Source organism: Penicillium argentinense, assembly GCF_028826775.1.
Source record: "Penicillium argentinense strain IBT 30761 chromosome Unknown utg000005l_segment0_segment0, whole genome shotgun sequence".
Taxonomy (NCBI): domain Eukaryota; kingdom Fungi; phylum Ascomycota; class Eurotiomycetes; order Eurotiales; family Aspergillaceae; genus Penicillium; species Penicillium argentinense.
The window spans coordinates 590,947-614,889 of NW_026622664.1; the positions used below are offsets into that span (position 1 = coordinate 590,947).

At 53.4% G+C, this 23,943-nt stretch overlaps 8 protein-coding genes across 8 annotated transcripts; 5 read left to right on the top strand and 3 right to left on the bottom strand.

Annotated features, from left to right (window-relative positions):
- Nucleotides 1-965: 965 nt before the first annotated feature.
- Nucleotides 966-2,212, bottom strand: N7532_005012 (Spg1/Tem1 GTP-binding protein; the record flags this gene model as incomplete). Its single annotated transcript, XM_056617506.1, has 3 exons — nt 966-1,064; nt 1,126-1,493; nt 1,552-2,212. The coding sequence occupies 3 exons, from the start codon at nt 2,210-2,212 to the stop codon at nt 966-968; spliced, it is 1,128 nt and encodes a 375-aa protein (XP_056473665.1).
- A 421-nt stretch (nt 2,213-2,633) lies between these two features.
- On the top strand, nt 2,634-4,352 carry N7532_005013 (ribosome biosynthesis protein RRB1; the record flags this gene model as incomplete). The annotated part of the gene is made up of 3 exons (XM_056617507.1): nt 2,634-2,937; nt 3,009-4,263; nt 4,328-4,352. Coding segments are annotated over 3 exons (1,584 nt in total), but the record flags the coding sequence as incomplete, so codon positions are not given.
- A 2,682-nt stretch (nt 4,353-7,034) lies between these two features.
- N7532_005014 (uncharacterized protein) lies at nt 7,035-7,913 on the bottom strand (the record flags this gene model as incomplete). Its single annotated transcript, XM_056617508.1, has 2 exons — nt 7,035-7,587; nt 7,645-7,913. 2 exons carry the CDS (start codon nt 7,911-7,913, stop codon nt 7,035-7,037), a joined length of 822 nt encoding a protein of 273 aa, XP_056473667.1.
- Nucleotides 7,914-11,419: 3,506 nt separating this feature from the next.
- On the top strand, nt 11,420-15,092 carry amdX (putative C2H2 transcription factor (AmdX); the record flags this gene model as incomplete). Its single annotated transcript, XM_056617509.1, has 3 exons — nt 11,420-11,516; nt 11,583-14,933; nt 15,007-15,092. The coding sequence occupies 3 exons, from the start codon at nt 11,420-11,422 to the stop codon at nt 15,090-15,092; spliced, it is 3,534 nt and encodes a 1,177-aa protein (XP_056473668.1).
- Nucleotides 15,093-17,689: 2,597 nt separating this feature from the next.
- N7532_005016 (uncharacterized protein) lies at nt 17,690-18,007 on the top strand (the record flags this gene model as incomplete). The annotated part of the gene is made up of 1 exon (XM_056617510.1): nt 17,690-18,007. The coding sequence occupies one exon, from the start codon at nt 17,690-17,692 to the stop codon at nt 18,005-18,007; it is 318 nt and encodes a 105-aa protein (XP_056473669.1).
- An 836-nt stretch (nt 18,008-18,843) lies between these two features.
- N7532_005017 (TLC domain-containing protein) lies at nt 18,844-20,370 on the top strand (the record flags this gene model as incomplete). The annotated part of the gene is made up of 3 exons (XM_056617511.1): nt 18,844-18,966; nt 19,094-19,831; nt 19,894-20,370. 3 exons carry the CDS (start codon nt 18,844-18,846, stop codon nt 20,368-20,370), a joined length of 1,338 nt encoding a protein of 445 aa, XP_056473670.1.
- Nucleotides 20,371-20,975: 605 nt separating this feature from the next.
- N7532_005018 (uncharacterized protein) lies at nt 20,976-21,743 on the bottom strand (the record flags this gene model as incomplete). The annotated part of the gene is made up of 3 exons (XM_056617512.1): nt 20,976-21,104; nt 21,160-21,517; nt 21,589-21,743. The coding sequence occupies 3 exons, from the start codon at nt 21,741-21,743 to the stop codon at nt 20,976-20,978; spliced, it is 642 nt and encodes a 213-aa protein (XP_056473671.1).
- Nucleotides 21,744-22,575: 832 nt separating this feature from the next.
- On the top strand, nt 22,576-23,541 carry N7532_005019 (uncharacterized protein; the record flags this gene model as incomplete). The annotated part of the gene is made up of 2 exons (XM_056617513.1): nt 22,576-22,805; nt 22,863-23,541. The coding sequence occupies 2 exons, from the start codon at nt 22,576-22,578 to the stop codon at nt 23,539-23,541; spliced, it is 909 nt and encodes a 302-aa protein (XP_056473672.1).
- Between the last annotated feature and the right edge of the window lie 402 nt (nt 23,542-23,943).

Genomic DNA, 23,943 nt, shown 5'->3' on the forward strand with positions numbered 1-23,943 from the left:
AAGGTCACACTATTCGGCAGATAAAGTATGATTATTTGCTATGCTTTCGGGGGGGAAGCAATCGAGTCGTATGTTCTGTTACATTGTGGCCGGGAGTGGGGGTTCAGCAAGAGGAAAATCAAACCTTCGACGATTGAGGACCACCCAATGCGGCGGAAAACGAGGGCACAATTGCTAGTGTAATTGTTGAGCGCATTGACGTAGGCCATGATATTATGTGGTATTTGATCTCTGATCGGGTCCGGGCATGGCATGAGTGAGCAATTAGGGTTGTCACGATAGGACGTCACGTGGCGCCGTCGTAGACAGCCTCAACCACCACACTTTAGCCTGTTGTAGCCATTATACCGATATCATCTTGCCTATTCACGCTTCCAGAGCAAGCTGCGCTACAACGAGACGCCAAAAAAATACATTACGGTGCTATGGACTGTTCAAGATTACACTAGTGTAGTGTAGAGTAATGTATTGAATGTTCCAGGATACATATTCACGTATGCACTTGGAAAGATAGCGCTGTTGCTTTGTTTGAATTTTATTTCCAGTTCGTTGCCTGAATTATTCGGACTCCCAAACGCCTCGAGGCGTTTACACAGGAACCCCGTTTAGGCAAAAGATATCAAATAAAAAGAAATAAGAAAAACCTAGGTACGTCCAGATGCGAAAGGGGATGCCCCGAAAAAGAAAAGAGACCATAATGCACAAAAGAAGGAGAATCACCGGCTGCGTCTGGATTCCAAGACAATCGAGATCAGGGTTCACTCAGCACAACCACTCAAAAGTCAGACACACTGGCATAGGATGGACATAAAAGAAGAAAGACGTGAAATACATCATGTGAGGCGAAGGGGAAGGATTCACAAGGAAGAGAAAGACCACGGCGGTCAGGAGTCAGGATCGATCGTCAAGAGCATCACTTCATCCCAGTGTACAAAATCATGAAAGGTTCATCCAACAGATTCACCCTAGACGTTCTTGTACAGGAGCAGTGGCTCACCGACGTTTTCGATTTCGGGGATGGTGCATTTGAGGTCGAATGCCTTGGCCAAAACAATCTTGAAGATCTGTCGGGAATGTGTTAGTCTGGAATTGAAAATCATGAGACAGAACGAGAGAATGATATACCTTCTGCACATTGATGCTGTGGCTGGTACTGCTGAAGATCAAGCTTGCCTTCATCGCCTTGGCAAATCGCTTGGCCTGGAGGGAAATCTCCTCCTGGTCCTCTCGAGGGAAATTCACAAAGTGGTCGTATTTAGTGCCAACCAAGAAAGGAATAGCGGTCTTGTTAAAGCCTCGGCCCTGACGGTACCATTCCTTGATAGAGTTGAGCGTGCTCTTTCGCGTCAAGTCGAACATGAACAGGATGGCAACGGCGTCATTGCAGACCAGCGGCAGCATGTTAACGAACTCGCGCTGACCACCAAGATCCCAGATGGAAAAGGTGATTTCGGTATTGCGGATTGAAATGGTCTTCTCCATAAAGTTGACACCTACCAAAATGTACCGGTTAGCCAACATCTACAAACTTTGACGAGGGCTGCCACTCACCAAGGGTTTGAATGTAATCTTCGTCCCAGCTGCCCTCCACATACTTGACCATGAGACTGGTCTTACCGATCTGAGCATCTCCGACCATGCCGACCTTGATGACAACACTGTTTTTGGCGGACTGACCGGCCTGTCGCTGAGCAACCTCTGAGGGCTGCGGCTGAGAGAGACCGGGACGCTCGGCCCCACTAGAGAGGCCGGAGCCCGGTCGCGAGGTATGAAGCTGAGGCTGTTGGTTCAGAGAGGGAGAAGAATTGAGACGAGCGGCCGACTCGGCATCCTGGGGATTGTACTCAGGTGCGGAGTGGTGGAAGTCGGACGACCGGGAGTGATAGTGAGCCTTGGAGTCGCTGTTGTAGCCGTGGTCGATGGCGGTGCGGCTGACGGGACGTTCTGCCACAGGCTCTTCGACATTAACACTGACGACAGCCGGCTGCTCAACAGTCGGTTTCTGGGGCTGTTCGGGTTGTTCGGCCTGCCGAGGTTGCGACTCGTCCGGTACAGGGGCCTGCTCTTCAACAGGAAGCTGCTGTGGCTCCGCGACAGCAGGAGCCTCCGGTACGGGCTGCTGCAGCGGATCCATCACGTTGATCTGGTCTTGGATCAGGATGAACTTTCGCGTGTGTGGATCCTGTACGATGCAACCCATCTCTGTTAGCATCTGCGGGGAAAGGAGACCCTGTGGCTACGACTTACTGAGCGATTCCCCGGAGGAATTCAATCAAAGCAAGGCCAGACCGGGTGTGAGCAGCTCGAGTGTTTTCACGGAAGCGTGAGATCAAAGGTTGACAACCCGTTCGATGGAATGGCGTCTCCAGCTCCGCGACTGGAGGGGAGATTGCGAGCAAAGGATCGAACAGTGCGTAGTAAACACTGGACCTGATACGGTAACAGGTGGCGCGGCGGAGGTGAAAGGAGGGATGATAGACGGTGAGCGGAAAAGGGGACGAGATGCAAATGAGTGCACGCAAACGCAGGAACACGAAAGGGCGCAAGGCGAAATGGCAACAGCTCGCGCCGACCTCAGCTCACATCGACGACGCTGCGGAAGCGGGATCTGCGCTAGTCCCCGATAGGCTTAGTGCGGTCAGCGCCCAAAATTTCCCGCAAAAAAGTTCTTATCGGCTTGTGCTTCCCCTCGCTACGCCCAACCCCGCCCTGCAAGAGGCTCTTTCTTATATTTCACGATGTCTAAGAGAGCTGCGGATGCCGTTGACGAGCAGTCGGCCGCGCTGAAGGCCGGCGAGCGCCCAATTGTCGATGCCACTCCGGACGAAGTGGGGGAGTTTGAAGATGAGTTTGAGGACGAGTTCGAGAGCGAGGACGAGATCCTCGAGGCCGGTGTTGATGGTCGCCCTGACGCAGAGCGCGAGGAGGAGGAGAAAGGTATTCACAGTTCTTATTCCTTTTTTCGCTTGTTGTACAATGGCTCTGTGAGCTAATATTTGAACCGGCAGAGGCCATGGAAGTCGACAAGGAAACCTTCATTCCTGGACGGACAAAACTGGGACCTGGCGAGACACTCTCGCCTGATCCCTCTACCTATGATATGCTTCACACCCTCAGTACACCCTGGCCCTGCCTGTCCTTCGACATTGTGCGCGATTCACTCGGCGACAACCGCAAGACCTTCCCCGCAACCGTGTACGCCGTCGCCGGAACCCAAGCAGAGGGAACTCGTGCCAAGGACAACGAATTGATGGTCCTCAAGATGAGTGGATTGAGCAAGATGGAGAAGGAGGGCGAGGACGATGACAGCGACTCGGACTCCGACGACGATATGGGCGAGCCCATCCTCGAACACAAGTCGATTCCTCTCGGCTCGACGACGAACCGCATCCGCGCCTTCCAGGCCCCTTCGCAGTCCGCCGACTACTCGAAGCCCCCGCAGACTCTGACGGCTACAATGCTCGAGAACTCACAAGTCCTGATTCACGATGTGACCCCCTACCTTTCTAGCTTCGATGTGCCCGGTACGATCCTTCCGCCTTCCGCCTCCAAGCCTCTTTCCACCCTCCGCATGCACAAGACTGAAGGTTACGCCCTGGACTGGTCTCTGCTGCAACCACTCGGCAAGCTTCTGACCGGTGATAACGACGGTCTGATCTACGCGACTTCCCGGACTGAGGGTGGTGGCTGGGTAACTGACACCCGGCCGTTCACTGGTCACACTTCTTCCGTCGAGGAGCTTCAGTGGTCTCCCAATGAGAAGAACGTGTTCGCCTCCGCCAGCAGTGACGGTAGTGTAAAGGTTTGGGATGTTCGATCCAAGTCGCGCAAGCCGGCTGTCGACGTGCAAATCTCCCAGACCGATGTCAACGTCATGAGCTGGTCCAACCAAACTTTCCACCTGCTCGCGACTGGCGCCGACGATGGCCAGTGGGCCGTCTGGGACTTGCGCCACTGGAAGCCGAATGCTGCCGGACAGATCAGCGCTTCGCCTGTCGCATCTTTCGACTTCCACAAGGAGCCCATCACTAGCATTGAGTGGCACCCCACCGACGACAGTGTTGTGGCCGTTGGCTCGGCGGATAACACTGTCACTCTGTGGGATCTGGCTGTCGAGCTGGACGACGAGGAGAGCCGCCAGGCTGGCATGGCTGATATCCCCCCGCAACTGCTGTTCGTGCACTACATGGAGTCGGTCAAGGAGGTGCACTGGCAAGCTCAGATGCCCGGTACCGTGATGGCGACCGGTGGCAACGGATTCAGGTAAGTAAAATCTCCGATGATCGATATGGTTTATTGTTTGACACTAATTCGATTTCTCCTACAGTGTCTTCAAGACCATCAGCGTCTAGAGAGCAACATCAGCTACTCTGACCAAAAGTATTAACGTGTGATGTCCCGCTCATATACCAGGCGAGTCAGCACAGGCTGCTCGTTATATCGGATTGAAGCTGTCGCCGCATCGGAGATGAAATGATGACCGGCATGAAAATAATCTCTTACATTTTTGGCGTTCGTAGATAGAAATGCATATATCTGTTACCAGTGACTTTTTCTTTCCTGTATCCATGTAAAACAGTCAAGAATCGGCTTACCTACCATCTCCTAGGGGACGGCACTCCGCGGCAGAACGTAGTATAGACCAGCCAATCCGAGCCCAGCGGAATCCCTCCCACCATTCCGCCCAACCTCGGCCGAGGAGATAAAAGATAAAGAGGACCAAGGCACTGCCAGGATGAGGGGGGAGGGGCAGCTACATCGAGCACCAACTGCAATGCACAACATCTCTAGTGTGGAGCTCGATTGACAGGAGGAGGGTACTCCGGGCGACGCACTAGACCCGATCGCAGAAACCGGCGGACGTGGGTACCTACTACGTACCCCGGGACGTAATGAGCACAGTGAGAAGCGTTGCCTGGCTCTTGCGAGGACTCGCTATTCGCACGACCGCACCGGTGCGCGTACCGTACGGCGGTACTGCAGGGTATGAAATACAGACCCATCTGGGATTGTCGCTGCAGCGACTAGCAGGCGTCCTTACTGAGGCGGGCAAAGCGTGGCCGAACGCCAGCTCGTCCTTATAGGCTGCGTGGTGGGAGTTGAGGGTGGATGTCAAGGACCGTGCCAGATCGACGTGCGCCATTTCGCTCGGCGCCGCCTTGGGCCCGACTCGGGTGCGACTTGGTTTGGTAGAGGATGTGAAAAGTTCCACTCTGGACTGTACGGGAGGTATAGCTCCGCTACTATACCTCATAGTACCCAAGACAAAGTAGTAGTAGGACACACTTGGTCGTACGTACTAGGGTACCGAGTACGCTACTAGTAGTGTCATAAGTAGTGAGTACTATATTGGTACCAATAATGCAGATTACCAGAATACCATAAACACTACACTGCAATGCGCCAATGCTTTTCATTTATGTAGACAGATGGGCTGACGATCGCGGTCTACTCCCCAAAATACACAGGAGGTTAGGCAGTGGCGAAATGATGAGCTGATCGCTCGCAGTGGTTGGGTTGATTCGAATTTCGGACTGTCTGTGCGAGTCGGCGATTTTTTCTACTGTATTCTGAACATTTTATCGAAAGCACGATACTCGACATCCATGGATTGACGTGTCTTTCGACGGCCCGGGGAGGAGTTTGGAGATCATTTGACACTACGTACAATACCTCATGTATTCCTCAGTGGAACCAGTGGGTTCGAGGGTATGACATGCATGGATGGCGGTTTTGTTTGCCAGACGCACGTCGCTTCCGACCTCGGGAGCCTTTCGTCCTGCTGTTCCATCGTTCTGAACCGGCAGGTCAGACAGATGCCCGCGCCGTTGTACTTGTGTCGCCCTGTCTGCGATCAGGAAAACGCACCCTCCACGCAAGGTACCGCCTGCCGTGTTCCTCGTGTCCCTACTATGTCCGCTCGAAGATGTTTCGCAAGCTGGCTGAAAATCGGAACTTCCAGGGCTCGCCCTCATACTACCACGCAGGAGGGTAGGTGTACGGAGAAAGCTACGTCCGAGCAGATTACCGCTAATGCACCACGAGAAAACCAGTCAATCACACCAGATCTAGCCGCTCTCGCCCGAGGCCTGCACGTTCCGTGGAGTGATCATGCACTGCGACCAAGTAGAGTTTGGCACAATGCTAGTCGGCATTTCTCCGGTGAATTTGGACTTGTGAGGAATGATATCAGTTGGTATCGAGGCACCCGTCGCTGTGCGCTGCCGTTGTTCAACGCCCTCTGCCTTGCTGTGGTTCGGCACCTGGTAAATCGGGGCCCCATTCTTTCGTGCTCGGATCGGTCAATGTCGCCATGTCACGATATCGCGGTCCATCTTGATCAGGACACCGGTCTCCGTTCCCATACATCTGGCAGCAACTTTGGGCCTGCTAGGGTTGGGGGGGGAGGTCTCCACTTGGGGTGTTTTGGGACGCGCTGATGGACACTCTGTTCCTAATTATAAGTTCTTCACAGGAGTGTCACCAGATTACAGATCCAGTACACCGGAGAGGACGGAAGTAGTGGTAATCAATACAACCGTGGTGGATGACTCCTGGCGCTGCAGCAGATCCAGCGCCTTGCGACAAACGGCCCGTCGCTACCACTGGCGTTAACTGGGAGGATTTCCAGGCAGTCCTGAAGACTGAGCACGCACCTTGATTGGCCCTGCACATCCTAGATGATCCGACGCTGTGCTGGATGTGTTGATCGCCTGCGCAGGGATTCAAGTGTGCGGGAGCTAGGACCAGCGCCTATACTGACGGGCCAATTGCTGCCTAGGCATTGTGGCGATTGCGAATGTTTACAGATAGATTTGAGCATACTGCGTACTATACAGCAAGTAAACTCGGGGTGAATAATATTGAGCGACATGGCGCCCCGTGTAGAGGGCGATCGTGCGAGCAGAATTTTAGTGCCACAATAGTATAAGGTACTACCCATAGCTGGGAGGTCATACACAAGCCGTGGGAATCTCCAGATGGAATCTAACCTAGGTGCGCAGCGCCTTGGTCCAGCACTGGCAGGTCCAGGCCTATCGGTCTACCCCAAGAAGATGAATCAAGAAATCGAGACGAAAGCCAATAGAATCTCGCGAGTGGTCCCAGCTGGCCTGGCCGGGTGTGTTCTCCTTTCCTAATCTTTCGGTCGGCTGGGATCCACCAGATGGCGGTCGTCTAGGCTCGACACAAATGGCGTTGTGTACGGATAGTCCTGCGCGTTTCAAGTTAATATGCCGACCAGTTGATGTGTGTCGGCATATCGCTCTATTTGGACTGCCGACTTTGGTCACTGGCCGTTGCTCGATCCTGGCACGAAAGGCAGCGTGGTGTCTCTCGATACCACCGAATCCCATAAGCAGGTGTAACAGAATGCCCAGTGTGTAGGTACGAGAAGGCAGCGACCGTTCAAAGGACTCGCTGTGAGTCAAGAGAACCAATGTTTGGAGTGCATCCTCCCATGAAAGCTGCGCCTGACAGGATCCGAAGGGACCCTCCTGAATCCACCCCTGCCGCAGTGGGACGTCGTTATCTTCCAGTGGGCCGCCATGACGCATAGGGCCGAGTGCCAGAGCCTCAGGGCAGCAGCTGCACCGTGTCCTTGCCTTAGCCTCGCAGCAACTCCCGCTGCGAGCCCGTCAGCACGGCCCAGCGTCGCCCCGGCTGATCCGTGCCAGGGGAAGTGCAGGTCGGGTGCGAAGTGGTTGGACCCATTCTTCGAGGGTGCCCGGTTGGGACTGGGCTGGGCTGGGCTGGAGACGACGGCACGGGCTGAAGTCCGATCTTCGCGGTGGACTAATATCCGAGCCGCGCACTTGATGCCATCGTGCACAAGCGGCGAGCACAGGCCACGAGGCGATCAGCCAGGGTTGACGCATCGGAGAATTTGTGGTGGCATGGGTTTGTTTGCCCATTGTGAATTAACGACCGAGTTGCTGAGACGCGGTGTAGTACCGGGGCGACACTGGAGGTAGCGACAGACCCCGGTCGCATCCGGACCGATCACCCGCAAAGCGCGGGTATGCAATAACGTTGCTGGACTCGGCCTGGATATGACGCAGGGCTGTATCGTGAGTACCGGTTGCTGACGCAGTCCAGGTTCAAAGTCGAGCAATCGTGGCGCTGAGCACACTGGGCCGAATGGGTTAGTGTCTGCGTAGGGATTGACTTCTTGCTGCAGCCATGCAGGTCCCCCAAGCAGTATCAAGACGAGGCACAGCACTGGCAATGAGCTTGGACAATTCGATCCGGGGTTTAAATTCAATGCCCAGAGACCGGAGTACAAGTACATACAATCTGTACTCCCGCAGGTACCTACTACTAGAGTGAAGAAGGTAGCAAGTGGCAGAGTGTACAACACTGCCGAGATTGTTTTGATCAGGTGGCTGCCGATGCATCGGCCAGTCTAAGGCAGCCGAACGATTACCCTAAGGGAGTAACATGTTCCCTGCCATTACTATTCCTTTCTCTGTCATAATAGCCACAGCTATCGTGACCATGACCTACGGAGTCGGCAGTACATATATGCAGTGCAGCGCAAATAGACTGGAAGTACCATGAAGGGCGCCGTTTCAGTCGTAACCTCGAGGCCACTCTGGTCACCTGCAGCTCCCTCAGAATCGCCCTTGTGGGCTAGTCCGTCTTAGCGCGCATGGGCACTTCTGGGGATTCTGCAAACGAGCTGTCCGTGCGAGTCTCGCGGGATTAGCGCTGGGAAATGTTGATGATGCTTCCTTTCCATGCATGAGGGCTGTCTACATTCCAGAACCTCAGGACGGCCCTGGATATGAGCACGAGACGGCACGGCGTCTGCCCTCCACCGGCGAACACATCAAGGCGAACCAGTCTAGGGATCTAGGGACGGCTCGCGAGCCTGTCGGGACCAAGCCTGCGCCGTCGAGCTTCCACACTCACGCTCCTCCGCGAGGATCCGGTTTATTGCTCACGCAAGACGAATCACACTGAAGGATCGTCGCGCACCGTCACCCCAGATCCAGCCGCATACTCGATCCGTCGCTGGGGGCCGCGCCAATAGTTGATCCCAATCACTGCCATCCGCAATCCTGGGGATGCGGCCTCGTTCCGTGCGACGAAACTCAAACGTGGCTGCAACGTGCGTCGGGTTGGATTCTAGAAAGGTTGGATCCGGGGTTGGTCATCAGCTCGACCCTGCTAGCCCCCAGCCACTTGACCGTAGCCGGCTGGTCCTGACTCTATTCCCTTTGGCGGCGAATACACTCTCATACACACACCCAATGCATCAAAGGCAACACCCATGTTTGGTCGCCCTTTGCCACGGAACCAGGCGCAAGCAATGTGCCGCATGAACCGGAGGATGTCGTAGACCGGCACGCCAATAGCCAACCCAGCGTCGTCCAGCGAGTGGTCCAGCCAGGACCAGACCTGGCGACGTCCCCCACACGAACCCTTTTCCGGTCGCAGCGTTGCTCCCCCACAAAAAATAGCGCATGGCCTCTTATTTGGGGACCATTTTGCGGATTCATCCGCCAGAGCTCAGCCCCCAGCCTCGCTGGTGGATCGGATGGGTACCTGGCCACATCAAACCGAGCGTCTCAGCGTATCTGAGCGTACGGGTGGACATACTTTACATCTTACCACGCCTTTGCCCTTTTGCCCCTTACCAGCGCCTATCGCCTGTGGGCTCGTCTGCCTACTCAAGAGTGGACTAGCAAGGCATGGCCAGAGTAGTGTCCACGATCGTACGGTACCGTACCGACCGTTTCATGCCGATCGTAGTCACGAGGCCGGGGATTCCCATCCTCGTATGGCGATGCGCAGGGACGAATGGCGATGCAGGCCCCACTGCAGGCTGGTCCGCTAATGCTGGCGGTGCATGCCGTATACTCCGTACTGGAACAGTGTACCTACATTGCGCCGACGCCGGTATAATCCCTTAGTACCTCTGTATCTGGGGGTACCATGTAGTAGCCACCATACCTGCCATTGTATAACGTTTCCTTTCTCCTACCTACTCAGCCATTAGGTCTAGTACTGCGACTAACAGTAGTCACGCCAATGCCGCGGCTATCATTCCTAGGACGGGTCCCACTGTTATCACCACTGTTTCAGGCTCCACCACCCCGGAGTCCAGCAGGTTCCGCCAGTCGAAAGCAAGCCAGGAACTGGTGGGCATCCGGTGCGCAGGCCAGTGCGTGCGCCCAAGATTGACCCTACGCCGCTTTCGGTATCACCTTGGGTAATCGCCGGCCAGCCATTCGCCAGCCAGGCCGCGAGCTCCACTCTGGGGAACCGGTATTGAAACCGTCACAATACCCGTCTGCACGCCGAGTAGCACGATAGTACCCGCCCTAGAGACGGTGCGTGGCGCGTGGCGGTTCTCTCGGAGCAGTGCTGGCAATCGCTCGTCGCCAAGTGCCACTCGCTGCCCACGCTACGCCCACCCGCTGCCGGCTACTGCCACGATCACCACCGTATGTAAGTCGGTACCCAGACCCAGGTACCTCGCTCCAAAGTCAAATGGTTGGGAGGCAACTTTCGATCAACTTCAACCTCTCCTTTCATCCCCTCGACATCTCCTCGTCGTTCTCGTCGACGTGCTTGCCTTTCGCCCGTGTCGCGCTCATCCCAATTCACAACTACACTTATCTGCAATTGTCCGCTATCTCGGTTATCTCCGGCTTATCCACTGATTGCGGACGGTGCCACTGGCGCATAAGGTGCTCCGATCAGTTCTCTGCTGGCTCGCATGGCTGAGGCTTGACATCTTACTCTCGCAAATCACCTCATTCTTCCGGTGAGTCGTCTGATCCTCATTTCCGCCCGAGTTTTGCCCTGTCTTCCCCATTTCTCCGGGCCTGGCTTTGCTGATTGTCTCCAAGCTCGACCCCAAAGACGTCAAGCACACCCGCATACCCGCCCACCGGCTGCAGGGCCTCTCTTCCTGCTTCGAACATACGACGCCCACTGCGACTCGATTCTTTCGAGAAGCGAACCCATTTTCTCCTCTTAGAGTTTAGGAATTCCAACGGGTTCCCATCCTTCCTTTACCCCCCTGGTCATCCGACTGTACAAACCGGCAGCCGCTCTTTGGTGGGTCTTGTCCGCTCCCCGGCACGGTCCATGATAAGCCTCGCTCGCTCCCCTGGATCGGGGCGATGACCGGCGCCGCGTTATTTCGACGCATCATCAAAGGAATATGCTGACCTGATGTCATTCGGACTGGACAGTTCGTTTTATGCGATTCTCACAGACCGTGACTTGCTTTTGTCGTTCCTCCTTCGCGGAGTGACCAAGCACCTCATCTTCTACCAGATCATACACCATCGCAAATTCGGCGATAATTCTCCTCAATTCTCAGCCCCCTTCACTGTTTTCTTCTCCTTGATCAACTCGGCCACCGGTTGTAAACTCTGGTTCAAAGGGGAGCGACGATTATCCTATGATGCTGTTAGGTGCTATGGTCGGTCAAGATCCTGATCACAGCCCCAAAGTCGCAGACCTCGCTAGCATTAACGAAATACCCGGAAATATGCCTGGTAAGTCGCTCCGTCAAAAAATGCCAGTTTTTCGGAGCTCCGCGAATTCTGAACTTCCATCGGTAGCTCCGACCAAGGAGAACAAAAGGACCGAGGCCAATGGTCAGACTGGCGCCAATGGCACCATTCCGCCCCCAAAGACGGACAAACCCAGACCGCACGTCTGTACCACTTGTGGTCGCTCATTCGCGCGATTGGAGCACTTGAAGCGTCATGAGCGCTCCCATACTAAGGAGAAGCCATTTGAATGCCCCGACTGCGCACGATGCTTTGCCCGTCGCGATCTGCTGTTGCGACACCAGCAGAAGCTGCACATGACTTCAACCCCGTCCTCGCGGCCTAGGAATGGTCGCCGGGAGAGTACAGGCGCCGCCCCGCCTGGCGCGGGTGCCAATCGTGTTCGCAAGAACTCCATCGCTAACAGTTCATCATCTATGCGTCCCAGGGCAAACACCATCAGTCACATCGGTGGGTCTGCCTTGGGACTGCCTGAGGGGGCTAACCCGTCCTCTGCCCCAAGCCAATCGGGCCATGCCTACCACCCCAGTTTAGGATCATCGGTCGGATCAAGCATGGACTATCGAGGATTCAGCTCTGGACACCCCCCGGTGAACGGACTGACCAAGCTGGAAACGTCTGGGCTCCCCATGGATATGTCCGGTGGCCTGCGTACAGCTCCTGTCTACGGTAGCTTCGACATGGGCATTGATGGGATGCTCATGGGCCATGGCAGCACTATCAACCCGGCGCAACTACACTTTGCAGGTTCTCCCCCGGGTTTTGGTGACTCGCCGTCTTCCCCGTTCGGTCATAATGCTCATGGCATGCACCCCGCGACGGACCCTATGATGGACGAGGAGATGAACTTTGACTGGATGAATGGTTTCGACGCGGCCGTGGCACTCGGGAATGGCAATGACTCGGTCATCGACGAGTCTTCCCCCTCTGCGATGAGCACAGGCAGCCAGAGCGGGATTAGCGAGGCCATGCTAGATGGTCCCAACCGTATTCCCATCTCTAATGGCTGGCATAATCCGTTCCCTTCGCACGCGGCCACCAACCAATTCGCGATTGACTTCTCCCCGAACACGCTGAACGAATTGGGGATTCCCCCAGAGACTGTGTCGCCCAAGTCACTGATGGCTCAGAACCCATTTGCTGATACCTATGCCACGCCTCCATCCATGACCTCGGTCGGCCAGCCCATCATGGGAGGACATTCGCAGAGTATGTTTTCATCCTCTATGGCAGCAAACGGAGAATCTCCTAATCCTCTCAACGTTCCTTTCCCGAATAGTGCCCTTCGAAGTCAACATTCCCCAGTCTCAACGGATACCTTTACAGACTCCACACGACAGGCTTTGTTAGCGAGCATGTCGCAACCAACTGGTTTCAGTCACCGCAAGTATTCCCAGCCCGCGAATGGCCTCCTGAGCAGTCGTGAATTGTTCGCCCGTTCGACTGGTTTCAACAGCTCCGGTCAACTGCCAAGTACCTCGGATATGCAACGTTATATTTCGGCTTACATTACTTATTTTCATCCGCACATGCCTTTTCTTCACATCCCGACCCTCAATTTCCAGGCTCCAGAGTACACCAGCAACTTGCGCACCCCCAGCGGACATCTCAATCTTAGTTCCACCGGTGTTGCTGGGGGTGGAGGCTGTCTGATCCTCTCGATGGCAGCCATCGGTGCACTTTACGAATATGACTCTGCGGCTTCAAAGGATCTGTTTGAAGCCGCAAAGAAGATGATCCAATTATACCTCGAAGAGCGAAGAAAGGCCGACATGTCTGCCGCCTTGAGTCGTTCGAGCTCTAGCCGGGATAATTCAGTGCACAATACCCCTCTCTGGCTGGTGCAAGCGATGCTATTAAATGTGATTTATGGTCACACCTGTGGCGATAAAACTTCCGCAGATATCGCCAGCACACATTGCGCAGCACTAGTTAGCTTAGCGCGTGCTGCGGAATTGACACACCATCTGGATCCCAAGAATCTTCCGCAAGACCATCTCAATGCAAACTTGAACAATGCGTCCTCCGATGCCGATTCTCCCGATACCGAGGATTGGATGTCGCCCTCGTACGGTCAACCAAAAGAGCGACGTGACTGGTTGAATTGGAAAGTGGTGGAGGAAAGGAAGCGTACTCTCTACGCCATCTTCGTTCTCTCCAGTTTTCTCGTCTCTGCGTACAACCACGCGCCGGCGCTCACAAACTCCGAGATTCGACTTGACCTGCCCTGTGAAGAGGATGTATGGGCTGCTGAATCGCCCCAGGCGTGGAAGAAGATGGGAGGCTTCACGGCATCGACAAAGAGCGTCTCTTTCTCGTCCGCTCTCACATCTCTTCTGACCGCCAGTCAACGCGAGCAGCAGCACCAGTCATCAAATCTCTTCTTCAGCGAGGACCCCACTACAAGTCCTGAAAGCCGACCTAGTACTTTCGGCTGCCTCGTTCTGATCTACTCGCTACACAACTATATCTGGGAGACTCGGCAACGGCACATGGGCCGACAGTGGACTGCGCAGGAAACTGAGGCCATGCAATCTCATATTGAGCCGGCCTTGCGAGCCTGGCAAGCAGCATGGGCAAGCAATCCTGTTCACAGCCTAGAGCGGCCTAATCCATTCGGCGCGGGACCCTTGTCGGCGGATAGCATTCCTTTGTTGGATTTGGCATATGTTCGGTTGTTTGTCAATCTTGGTCGGACAAAGGAAGCCTTCTGGCAACGCGATTGGAATGGAATGGCAGATGAGCTGGCCCGGGGCGCAGAAGTGTTTCAGCACATGGATACTACTGGCATGGGAGACATGGTGGACCCTTCTCTCAGCTCGTTGGGGGACCGACGGGAATCAATCAACGATCTCGGCGTCGGCGATCTGGCGATCTCCAACACGCCGACGCAAGAGCAGCCCATGCAAACACTCTCCGGTGTATACAAGACTGGTCAATCCAAGCGTGAAAAGCATCTTCGCAAAGCTGCCTTCTATGCCGCCGATTCCATTTCCATGTCCGACCGTCTTGGAAATACGTTCGCCGAGTTCTCGTCCCGAGAATTACCCATCCAGTGCGCGATGTGCGCTTTCGACTGCGCGCAGGTACTGGCTGAGTGGATCACGACTGTTCAAGAGCGGGTGGGGCCGTACCTCGGAATTCTGGGCCGTGAGGAGGTTGACCTCACCCAGGTGCCCGGGGTGATGTTACTTGAGGATGAAGATTGCAAGCTGGTGGATAAGATTAAAGAGATCCTGGCAAGCATTGAAAGAAAGATGCAACGTCAGGTGCAGAACAGTAATTCCATGTCTGCTCTGAGTGTGATGCAACGGCTCCCCAGCGTGGTGGAAGGTGGATACGGCTGTAAAATATTGATTGCGACGGCGAGTCTCCTAGAACGGGCTGCTGTCTGGCCAGGTGAGACAGAAATCCTTCCAAGTCACTATCTATCTATCTTTGATTGACAATACTGACTGATAATTTCAAATAGTGACAAAATTGATGGCCCGCTCCCTAGAAGCACAGGCCATGCGAATGAAAGAGCGAGCCGACCACTCCGTTATGATGAGCACCTAATGACCTTTCATTTCCTCTTTTACGCGTGCACGGCCGATTTCAAACGAATTTAAGACCCACGAGCATCTATCTACACATCTCTATATGCCCCCCTCGACTACTTTCTGACTCGATACCTGATGGCCCCCTGCTTCGATACCCCGATCGAATTTGTCATAGACGAATGCCCTGTCACGATTGATTTTGGTTTTGCCCATTTTCTGTGCTCTTTGACGTTCACACGTTCACCCTCTAACGAGCATTGATTGATTTATCTCTTGTATTCTGTTGTACTCTTTCTCAAGGTGTGTTGTGAAGAGGATTGTTACTGGTTCTTTGATTGTGTTGCGATTGAACTGGATGAATCTGAGACCTGGAATATTATTCCTTTGATCCTTACTCTTTTTAACCCTTTGATCCTTTTTTCTCTGTTTTTCCTTGAATTTTTCCATGTCTAATTACGCCGCTTATTTTCATGTGAATATGAATTATTTTTTTTTGAGTTCTATCCGTATGCCTTATCTGAGGGGCTGTCCCTATCATCTAGGCCACTTTGAGCCCCCTTAACGTGAGCGTAGACTGCCCTGGTGATCTGGTTCAAATGTGAACTTTGAGATCAAAAAATATGCACCATGCTCATTCACAATGTTAGTGTATGAAAGATGAAATAATTTCCCAAGCACTTGGTATGATCGGTTGTGCCAGATCCAAGGCGGCAAGCTACCTCAGTGCCCAATAGAACTACCTTGTAGTGACAGGTCATTGTCTTGGGTAGAAGTCGAACCAAGGATCGATTTGTTTAAGGAGAATCAGGTGAAAGGTTCAGAGTGGAAATGGTTTGCTCTGTATTTCCTTTGTCTTTTCCTTCGCCTAAGCGCTGGGCTGAAGTAAACATACGCATTTCCGGTCACTAGTGCAGACTATTATATTTGACGTGGTGGAATTTGCTCGAGATAGCCTAATTGAAAAGCGAATAGACAGCTTCGAGCAAAGCAACCTGCCGCTTTGTTGTACTTTTGTATGAAGTTCAAGGAAATGCGTCTTATGAGCAAACCAGATCAAATAGTTACGTCTAATCTCAACAAGTAATTGTTCTATTTTCATCCCTTTTAGCATGAAGTAGTTGGTTCATTGAGCACACAGTAAAGAGCAAGCATCGATGCTGTCTGAATGATTGGCTTGACAATGTCCCATACATCGAGAATTCCAAATGAATGGTCAGGACTTGATATCCCTAGAGATTTCTTGTTTTGAAGTCGACTCGGCATTCGAGACCGGACTAATGTGTTATACTGTTTCTGAACAACCCAAATTAAACCGACGATTCCTCCTAGGGGATCTTGCGGTGTTAAAGGCTCTTGCGAGTTTACATGAGGCTGTTCCACCGAGGTTCTTCGATGCAGCATAGACGCGAGTCGATTCCTTACGAGCCCGCGCATTGTGGCGTCACGGCTGAGCTTGGTCTGATGCGCGGGATTTCAGGGAGGTTCAACAGCGCTCCCGGACGAATCTTTGGCAGGAACTAGTTGCTGATCTTGCCCAAGTTTTGCCCATGACAAATGTGCAGTGGCGCCAATTTCAAGAGGCAGTCGTTAACTCATTCTGCTTCCGCCGGGGGCAAGAGGTGTTCCAGTTTTCCACCCTGGGCCACACCGACTTCAATGATCGTACAAGCACCCCCGACTGTGGTTCCCCTTGTTAGCGGTATTACCTTACTCGTTAACTATAATGACCGGATTCTGCGGTCTGGCGATCTTGTTACCTTCCGTTTCCTCGTGGCCAAGGCCGGATACTCTGCCTCCGGATGGCTCGTCGATCGACGTCTTGGGCAATGGGGAAGAAGCTATTAGAGGTGATCCGAAAGGGAGAACTCATCCCTCCCCCTGGTGGTCTGGTGGACCCGGTGCAACTCAATGCCCCGTTGCGCATCTGGATCATGAACCAGATGCCTGCTAGCCCTTGCTGCCTCTTATCAATTGCCCTTCGCAAACCCCAAAAACACGCCACCGGAGCCGAATCACCTGCCACGGCTTTGGCCAAGTGAGCGGCTTTCGCGAGAGTGGATCAACCTTGTCCATTGGAGACCGTTGCACCTCTTCCCGGAGAGGCGCTGCAGGTCTCGGGATATACTCCGGCGCAGATAACGGGGATGGCTGCCCCGTGGGAATGGATTCGGCAAACACAATTCCTCAGTGCGAGCAATTACGAGCGAAAAATGGGCATCGAGATTGGGGATCTCTCGACTCCGTTGCCAAACGCCATGCCGGTGTGGCCGTTGCTCGTCGACCGCGCGAGGACGGCGTTTGCCGCAACCGACATCCACCGCATAGTTCACTCGCTCTGGTTTCCCGGCCATGTCAATCTCTTAACCACCAAACTGGCCGGCCAGCGATCAATATTACGTCTGTGAATGGGACCATCTGACTTAGCGTTATCACCCATCCCTGGTTCTTCGCCCTCTGGTGCAAACAGCGCGTGATTGCCAGATTGATGGCCTCGTCGCCCGAAATCGACCCTGTCGCCACGAGCATACTCCGAACGGCCCAATCTCCCCGGTTAACAAGAGCTTTTTGATCGGGATAGCCGCTGTCCGCCATTTTGGCGTTGACGGTGTGAGTATGTTCCGGCACTGGGTCCTTCGAGCCTCCAGCGTCTTGACGCACCGGCGAATGCACTCCCGGTTTTGCGACATCCTCGAGAACATCCTCGACGAGCTGCATTGGAGGTACCAGGGAATCGATCAATGGATTACCACGCCAGCCCAAGCGGCTCGGGCGAAGAAGTCGGCACTGAGGGCGGCCGAGGAGATAACGAACCTGATCCTGGACGAGAGTATCAGAGAGATCCGGACCGACGAAACTCGACCGCCAGGGGATCAGTGGTACTTTGTGACGCTGAACGAGATTCCCGAGGCTCTCTGGACTAAGCCAAGATAGCATCAGCACTCGCTTGACACGGTCGACCTCGTACAGTTCGTTCGGGACCCTATAAAATGTTTCCGTTTGCTCTTCTTCTGCGTCACTTTCCAACCTTGGAAGTTGCCACTTGAAGGTTGTTAGTTCTTGTATATATCATAGTATGTTGATACGGTTCGTATGCTCGATGCTGTAACTAGGTAATATAGAATTGCTGCTCGTAGTATTGGAAATTAGAGGGCTACTCCTAGGATATATAGATGGCTCAACTTCAAAAATGTTGGAGCTTTGCCTAATATCGTGGAAGGGCTCTGAAGAATGCATTGATTGAAGCATACACTGATGCACAGCACCTGAGTAGCACCACGCATTGTGAACGATGGACGTCATTGTGGTGCATCACCATACCTCCTGCGACTCTGCTGCTCCACTGCCCCATCCGGCGATCAACACATGAGGTTACGACTGGCCCAAGACTGTAAATATAGTCAGTCGAACCGGAAGATGATCAGCTGCAGCTGTCTACGATCATGCAGTAATACAGCCATCAAATTGTATACTACTAGCATAACTACAATATACCTCTAGTACTCTATGTAGGCAGACATACTCCCGAAGTGCCTGGCGCCAAGACCGCTGACCCGCCCAAACCCGAAAAATCGAAAAAGGAGAAAAAGTTCACTGCGACTTCAACCCTCTTGAGTACGAATACGAGTGGTTCCTCGCCCCGAGGCCCGACTCGTCTTTTCTTTCTTTGCATCTGATCGGGCTGCAATTTGGTGTCCTCGACCTTCCCCCCCCCTTCCCAACCCGCCAGAGAGTCGCTCTCTCCCGATCTCCCTCATATCATCGCCAACATGGTCCGCCCGCGTGGACGATCAAACCTGGGGGTGGACATCCGTGGCGACACCAGCGCGCCCGCCATGTCCACCATGAACGAAGTGAGCCCGATTGAGCCCACCTCGCCCGACCAGAGCAAGGTATGTGTCTATATCGGTGTCTGCGCCCGCCCGCGCCCGCAGCTCCCCTGCGCATGAGAAGCTCCCCCGGAAGAAGAGAACAACGCCCCAAACCTCGTTGGCAGTTATTGACGCGATCGCGATATAGCAATTGGACACGCAGGTACAGGACAAATCCGCCACCAAGACACATTCGAAACGCCGCCGAAGCCGCTCGTACCTCCATCGCTTCGCCGACACCTGCCTCAAGTATACCTGGCTGCTCCCCCTGCTCATCATGACTTTTCTGCTGTCGCTGTACGCCGTCAACCCGACCACATCGAACCCTATGCACAGCGCCATCTTCCTTTCCTACCCACAGCCGCCGAAGACCCCTGGCGGTCCGATCATGTACGGCAAGGGTAAGAAGGACATCGCCTTCGTCGCCTTCTACACGGTTGTGCTCTCGTTCACGCGTGAATTCATGATGCAGCAGATCATTCGCCCGCTGGCGAAGTTTTGCGGGATCAAGGGCCGAGGCAAGACCGCCCGCTTTATGGAGCAGGTCTACACCGCGATCTACTTCGCGATTTTCGGACCGTTCGGCCTCTACGTGATGAAGCGGTCCACTCTGTGGTATTTCAACACCACCGCCATGTTCGAGGGCTTCCCGCATCGTGAGCATGAGGCCTGCTTCAAAGCGTACTATCTCCTCGAGGCTAGTTACTGGGCGCAGCAGGCCATTGTTCTAATGCTGCAGCTGGAGAAGCCTCGGAAGGATTTCAAGGAGCTGGTTGGACATCACATCATCACGCTTGCGCTCATTGGACTGAGCTATCGCTTCCACTTTACCTACATGGGCCTGGCCGTGTACATCACCCACGATATCTCGGACTTCTTCTTGGCGGTATGTATCTGGCGCACGAAAAGTTAATTAATTCGAGTAGCTGCTAATTGCACCTCCGACAGACTTCTAAGACACTGAACTACCTGGACTCGATTATCACCGCTCCATATTTCGCCACTTTCGTTGGTGTCTGGATCTACTTGCGTCACTACATCAACCTGAAGATCCTTTGGGCCGTGCTGACCGAGTTCCGTACCGTCGGCCCCTTCGAATTGAATTGGGAGACCCAGCAATACAAGTGCTGGATTAGTCAGTACATTACTTTTGGTCTCCTCGCCAGTCTCCAGGCCGTGAACCTGTTCTGGCTCTTCCTGATTTTGCGCATCCTGGCCAACTACATTTTCAACAGCGTGAAGAAGGATGAGCGCAGCGACGACGAAGACGAGGAGGAAGAGGAGGAAGCCCAAGTCGAGGCCGAAAGCAAGGCTACGCTGGCAACCGGCTCTCAGCAGCAGGAGAACCAGGCTCCCCAGGTTATGGTCAACGGCCAGCCCACGACCGAGCAGCGTGGTCCCCGGACCCGCAGCAAGAAGGCTTAGACATTGGATATGTTGCTTTGCCTTCCGGGTTGAACTCCCAGGAACCGTGCCGGAGACCCTTGTGTCCCGAGTACCTGAGACTTCATCACCCATGTTTTATTATTGTCACCGGTTTCATATTTGGCGGGTGCTCATTAGAAGCGCCTAGCCCCTGTTTATAATTACGCATGGCTCGAAGACCGGAATTGGATGTCCGGTATGGTGTTCGTTGTTCGGAGCGAGTCTTTTTCTCATACGGAGAGAGGGCTCTGCCAATTTCCTGTGATGCATTGGGTATCGGGGTGTACGTGTGGATCTTTTCTTTTATTCGATTCATGCACAGAGGAATCCCCGGGGTTTCTTTTTTTGGGTATGTGTTTATCACTACATGTTCCCCTTTTTATTGGTTGTCTGTTCTAGTATGATCGAGTCTCCGACTTGTGCGGATGAAATGAATATATCAATGATCTTCTATGAGCAATGTCAAGTGGAGGGTAAGCACCTATATTTGAACTTGGGCGGTGAATTGAAAATGGCAGCCATTTATTTCATTGTACACGTATAACTGCCGAATTAGACTCGTCATATGTAATACATCAGTACAGTCCGTTGACACTCCTAAAAGCTTACTCCTGTGACTTCTCAGACTTTGCGGACTCAGACTCTCCCTCGCTCTTGTCGTTCTTGCTCGACTCATCCGCCGGTTGGTCTTTGGATTGATTTTCCTGCTTGTCGCCAGTCCCCTTGGGAGCAGACTGGGATGCATGAGAACAATGCTGTGAACAATTGAGGTCAATTGACAAGACTTACCTCCTTCTCAGAGTTAGATGACTCTTCCTTGGAATCTTCCGCAGCGTTCTGCTTAGGCTCCTCAGAGTCCTTTTGCGCGGGCTCTTCCTTGGGCTCTTCCTTAGGCTCTTCCTTAGACCCCTTGGGTTCTTCCTTGGGCTGCCCTGAGGACTCTTCGGCAAGCTTGTCTTCCTTTTCGGCGGGAGCAGCTTCAGCAGAAGCATCTTCCGAATCTGGAGCAGTCTCGCCGGCATGCTCTTCCTTGTGCTCATCGCCGTGCTCATCGTGATCGTGACCATGATCATGAAGATTCTTTTCCGGGCCAGATTGAAGCAGGTAGTAGACCATGGGAACTGTAACTCCAACGGAGCCGATCAACCTATCAAACAAAATGTCAGCAAGAGTTTGTATATCGCAAGTAAACACTCAATTGCGTCTAATTGACCATACCAAGGCATATCACTGGTCGAGTGCTCCTCATATCCCTTCCCACTGGAGTAAAATCGACGACCCAGCAGCTGTCCCGATCGCCGGGCAACAGGGACCGCGCGAAATGTCTGGGCAGCCGTAACGGCGCCGCGAAGAGAATGGCGAGCAAAGACCATGCTGGACGAGGTACGAGAGAGAAAGGAATACGAATGAACGAGGAAGGATAGAGAATCAGGGCGGCGTGATAGGATGAGAGAGAGGTGATAAATTATTTTGAACAGACCACCTGCAGCCCAGCCATCTGCCGTTGCTCGTGACTTCCTCCGGCATCGTAAGACCGCATTCCCTGCTGCTTCCGATGGTCTGTGCGCGGTGATGTAATGCTCTCCCATAGCGGCAGATACCCTACCTATTCAATTTAGATGAAAAAGCTACAGAGTATTCCCCGGATAGAATAAGCAGTCTGGCTGAAACCTTATGAACTTCAATCATCCCTGCTGCTGGGAATCGTTCTGGTCGAGCTCAACCGTGGACCGTGGAAACGAAGCGCCCGACGATCAGATTAGATCAAAGTATGCACTGGAGTCCAATACAGATGGTATTTGTTTTTTAAATCCAGGAGCGTCCTCATTCGTTCTAATAGGTCAATCCTCAGCTTGGATCTCTTCGAGTTATATAACCTCCAATGCGGGACTTTTTGGAATAGTTTGAAAAGGCAGTTCGTGTAACCACCATCGGGTAACGAACTCATGTAATTTGTATGGTAGACCTCAGTGTACAAAGCACGGGCCACTTTATTTATGCCTGAGGCAGAAAGCACTTGTTGCAGCAGCTCCATGATGCCTGAATGCCTCAGGCCGCAAAACCCCACGTTTGCCTATCGAGCCGCCTCTATCGTGCTCGTCCTTAATTAGCTTGAAAGCCACTGGACCTTTCTTCCTCCGACCCCTCAACTCCAATTTCTCATCTCGGGCTAGCTTGCAGGTTGAGTCTGCATTTTTTTTCACCATGGGAGACCGACAGGTGATCCAGCAGAACATCCACAGCTTGCTGCCGAAGCTGGACGACCCCGACGCTGATCTGAGGTACATGTCTTTGAACGACCTCTTTGGGATTCTCAACGATCAGAGCTCTCTCTTTCTCTCTAACGAAAGCCGCACAACTACGCAGCTGGCCGATGGCCTGTTGAAAGCCCTGGATGATCAGCATGGCGAGGTTCAGAACCAAGCTCTCCAATGGTAAGCATCCCCGTCTTGCATCGTGAGGTCGAAATCTGCTAACTCAGCGCGTAACAGTCTTGGACCCCTGGCTCTACGAGTGCCTCCCGAAACGCTCGTGTCTATCCTCGAGAAATTGACCAACTTGACCTCCTCTCAAACCATCGACACCTCTGTCCCCAACACCGCTCTCCGCACTATCGTCGACACCCTTCCCCACCCGCAAGCCAACCAGCCCCCTCAGCCGTCGGTGAGAAATGCGTACCTTGCGATTTCCAGAGTCCTGATTCCCAAATTGGCCGGTTCGACTCCATCGTCCTCGGGCCGACGCGGTTCTGTTGTCAGAGGAATGCTGGAGAAGGATGCGTCGAAGGGATTCAGTAGCGATGCAATTGATGTGCTCATCAGGGTCGTCACTTGTTTTGGTCCACTTCTTCAAGAGACAGAGCTCGATTCCCTTCAACAATCCGTTATGGCTATTATTCACACCGACACTGCTGGCACCGTGGTCACCAAGCGTGCCCTTGCTGCTATTGGGGCACTGGTGTTGTTCTTCTCTGACAACCAGCTCAACATATTCGTAGGACGTCTTGTCGATGATTTGTCGTCCTCCAAAATTACTACCATTCACCGTCGTCACCTGATCGCTGTCATCGGTACCGTTACACGAAGTGCACCGGCTAAGCTGGGCCCGCATCTGGATCGCCTTGCGCCCTATGTGTTCGCTGCGGCGGGGGAGGACGGTGTTGGTAACTGAGCCCGGCGCAACTGGCTTGCTCTACACAGAACAGCTTTTCTGATCGGCCAGCCTACTTTATGGATGGGCTGTCCCTTCTAACCGTCTTGCCTCCTAGATACATGCAAAGTATGTCCATACTGAATGGCAATATAAGTCCTAGAGAGCATGGTATGTACGGCGCTAAAATTTGATACTTTTCGGTAGGCTCGGGGCTAGCCATCTGGAAGCGCTGTCTTCAATTTAAGAGGATTCTCTGTCCAACAGAAAAAATAACGATACCCACGTTGATATATTCGTCTCCTGGCTCCTGTCACCCTCGGGCTCTCTTGCCCAAAATCCCGGATATTTGCATTCTCATGGAGCATGGCGCAGTCGGAGACCATCTTGGGCGCGGTTTATGATTGTCCCGTTTGGTGCCTT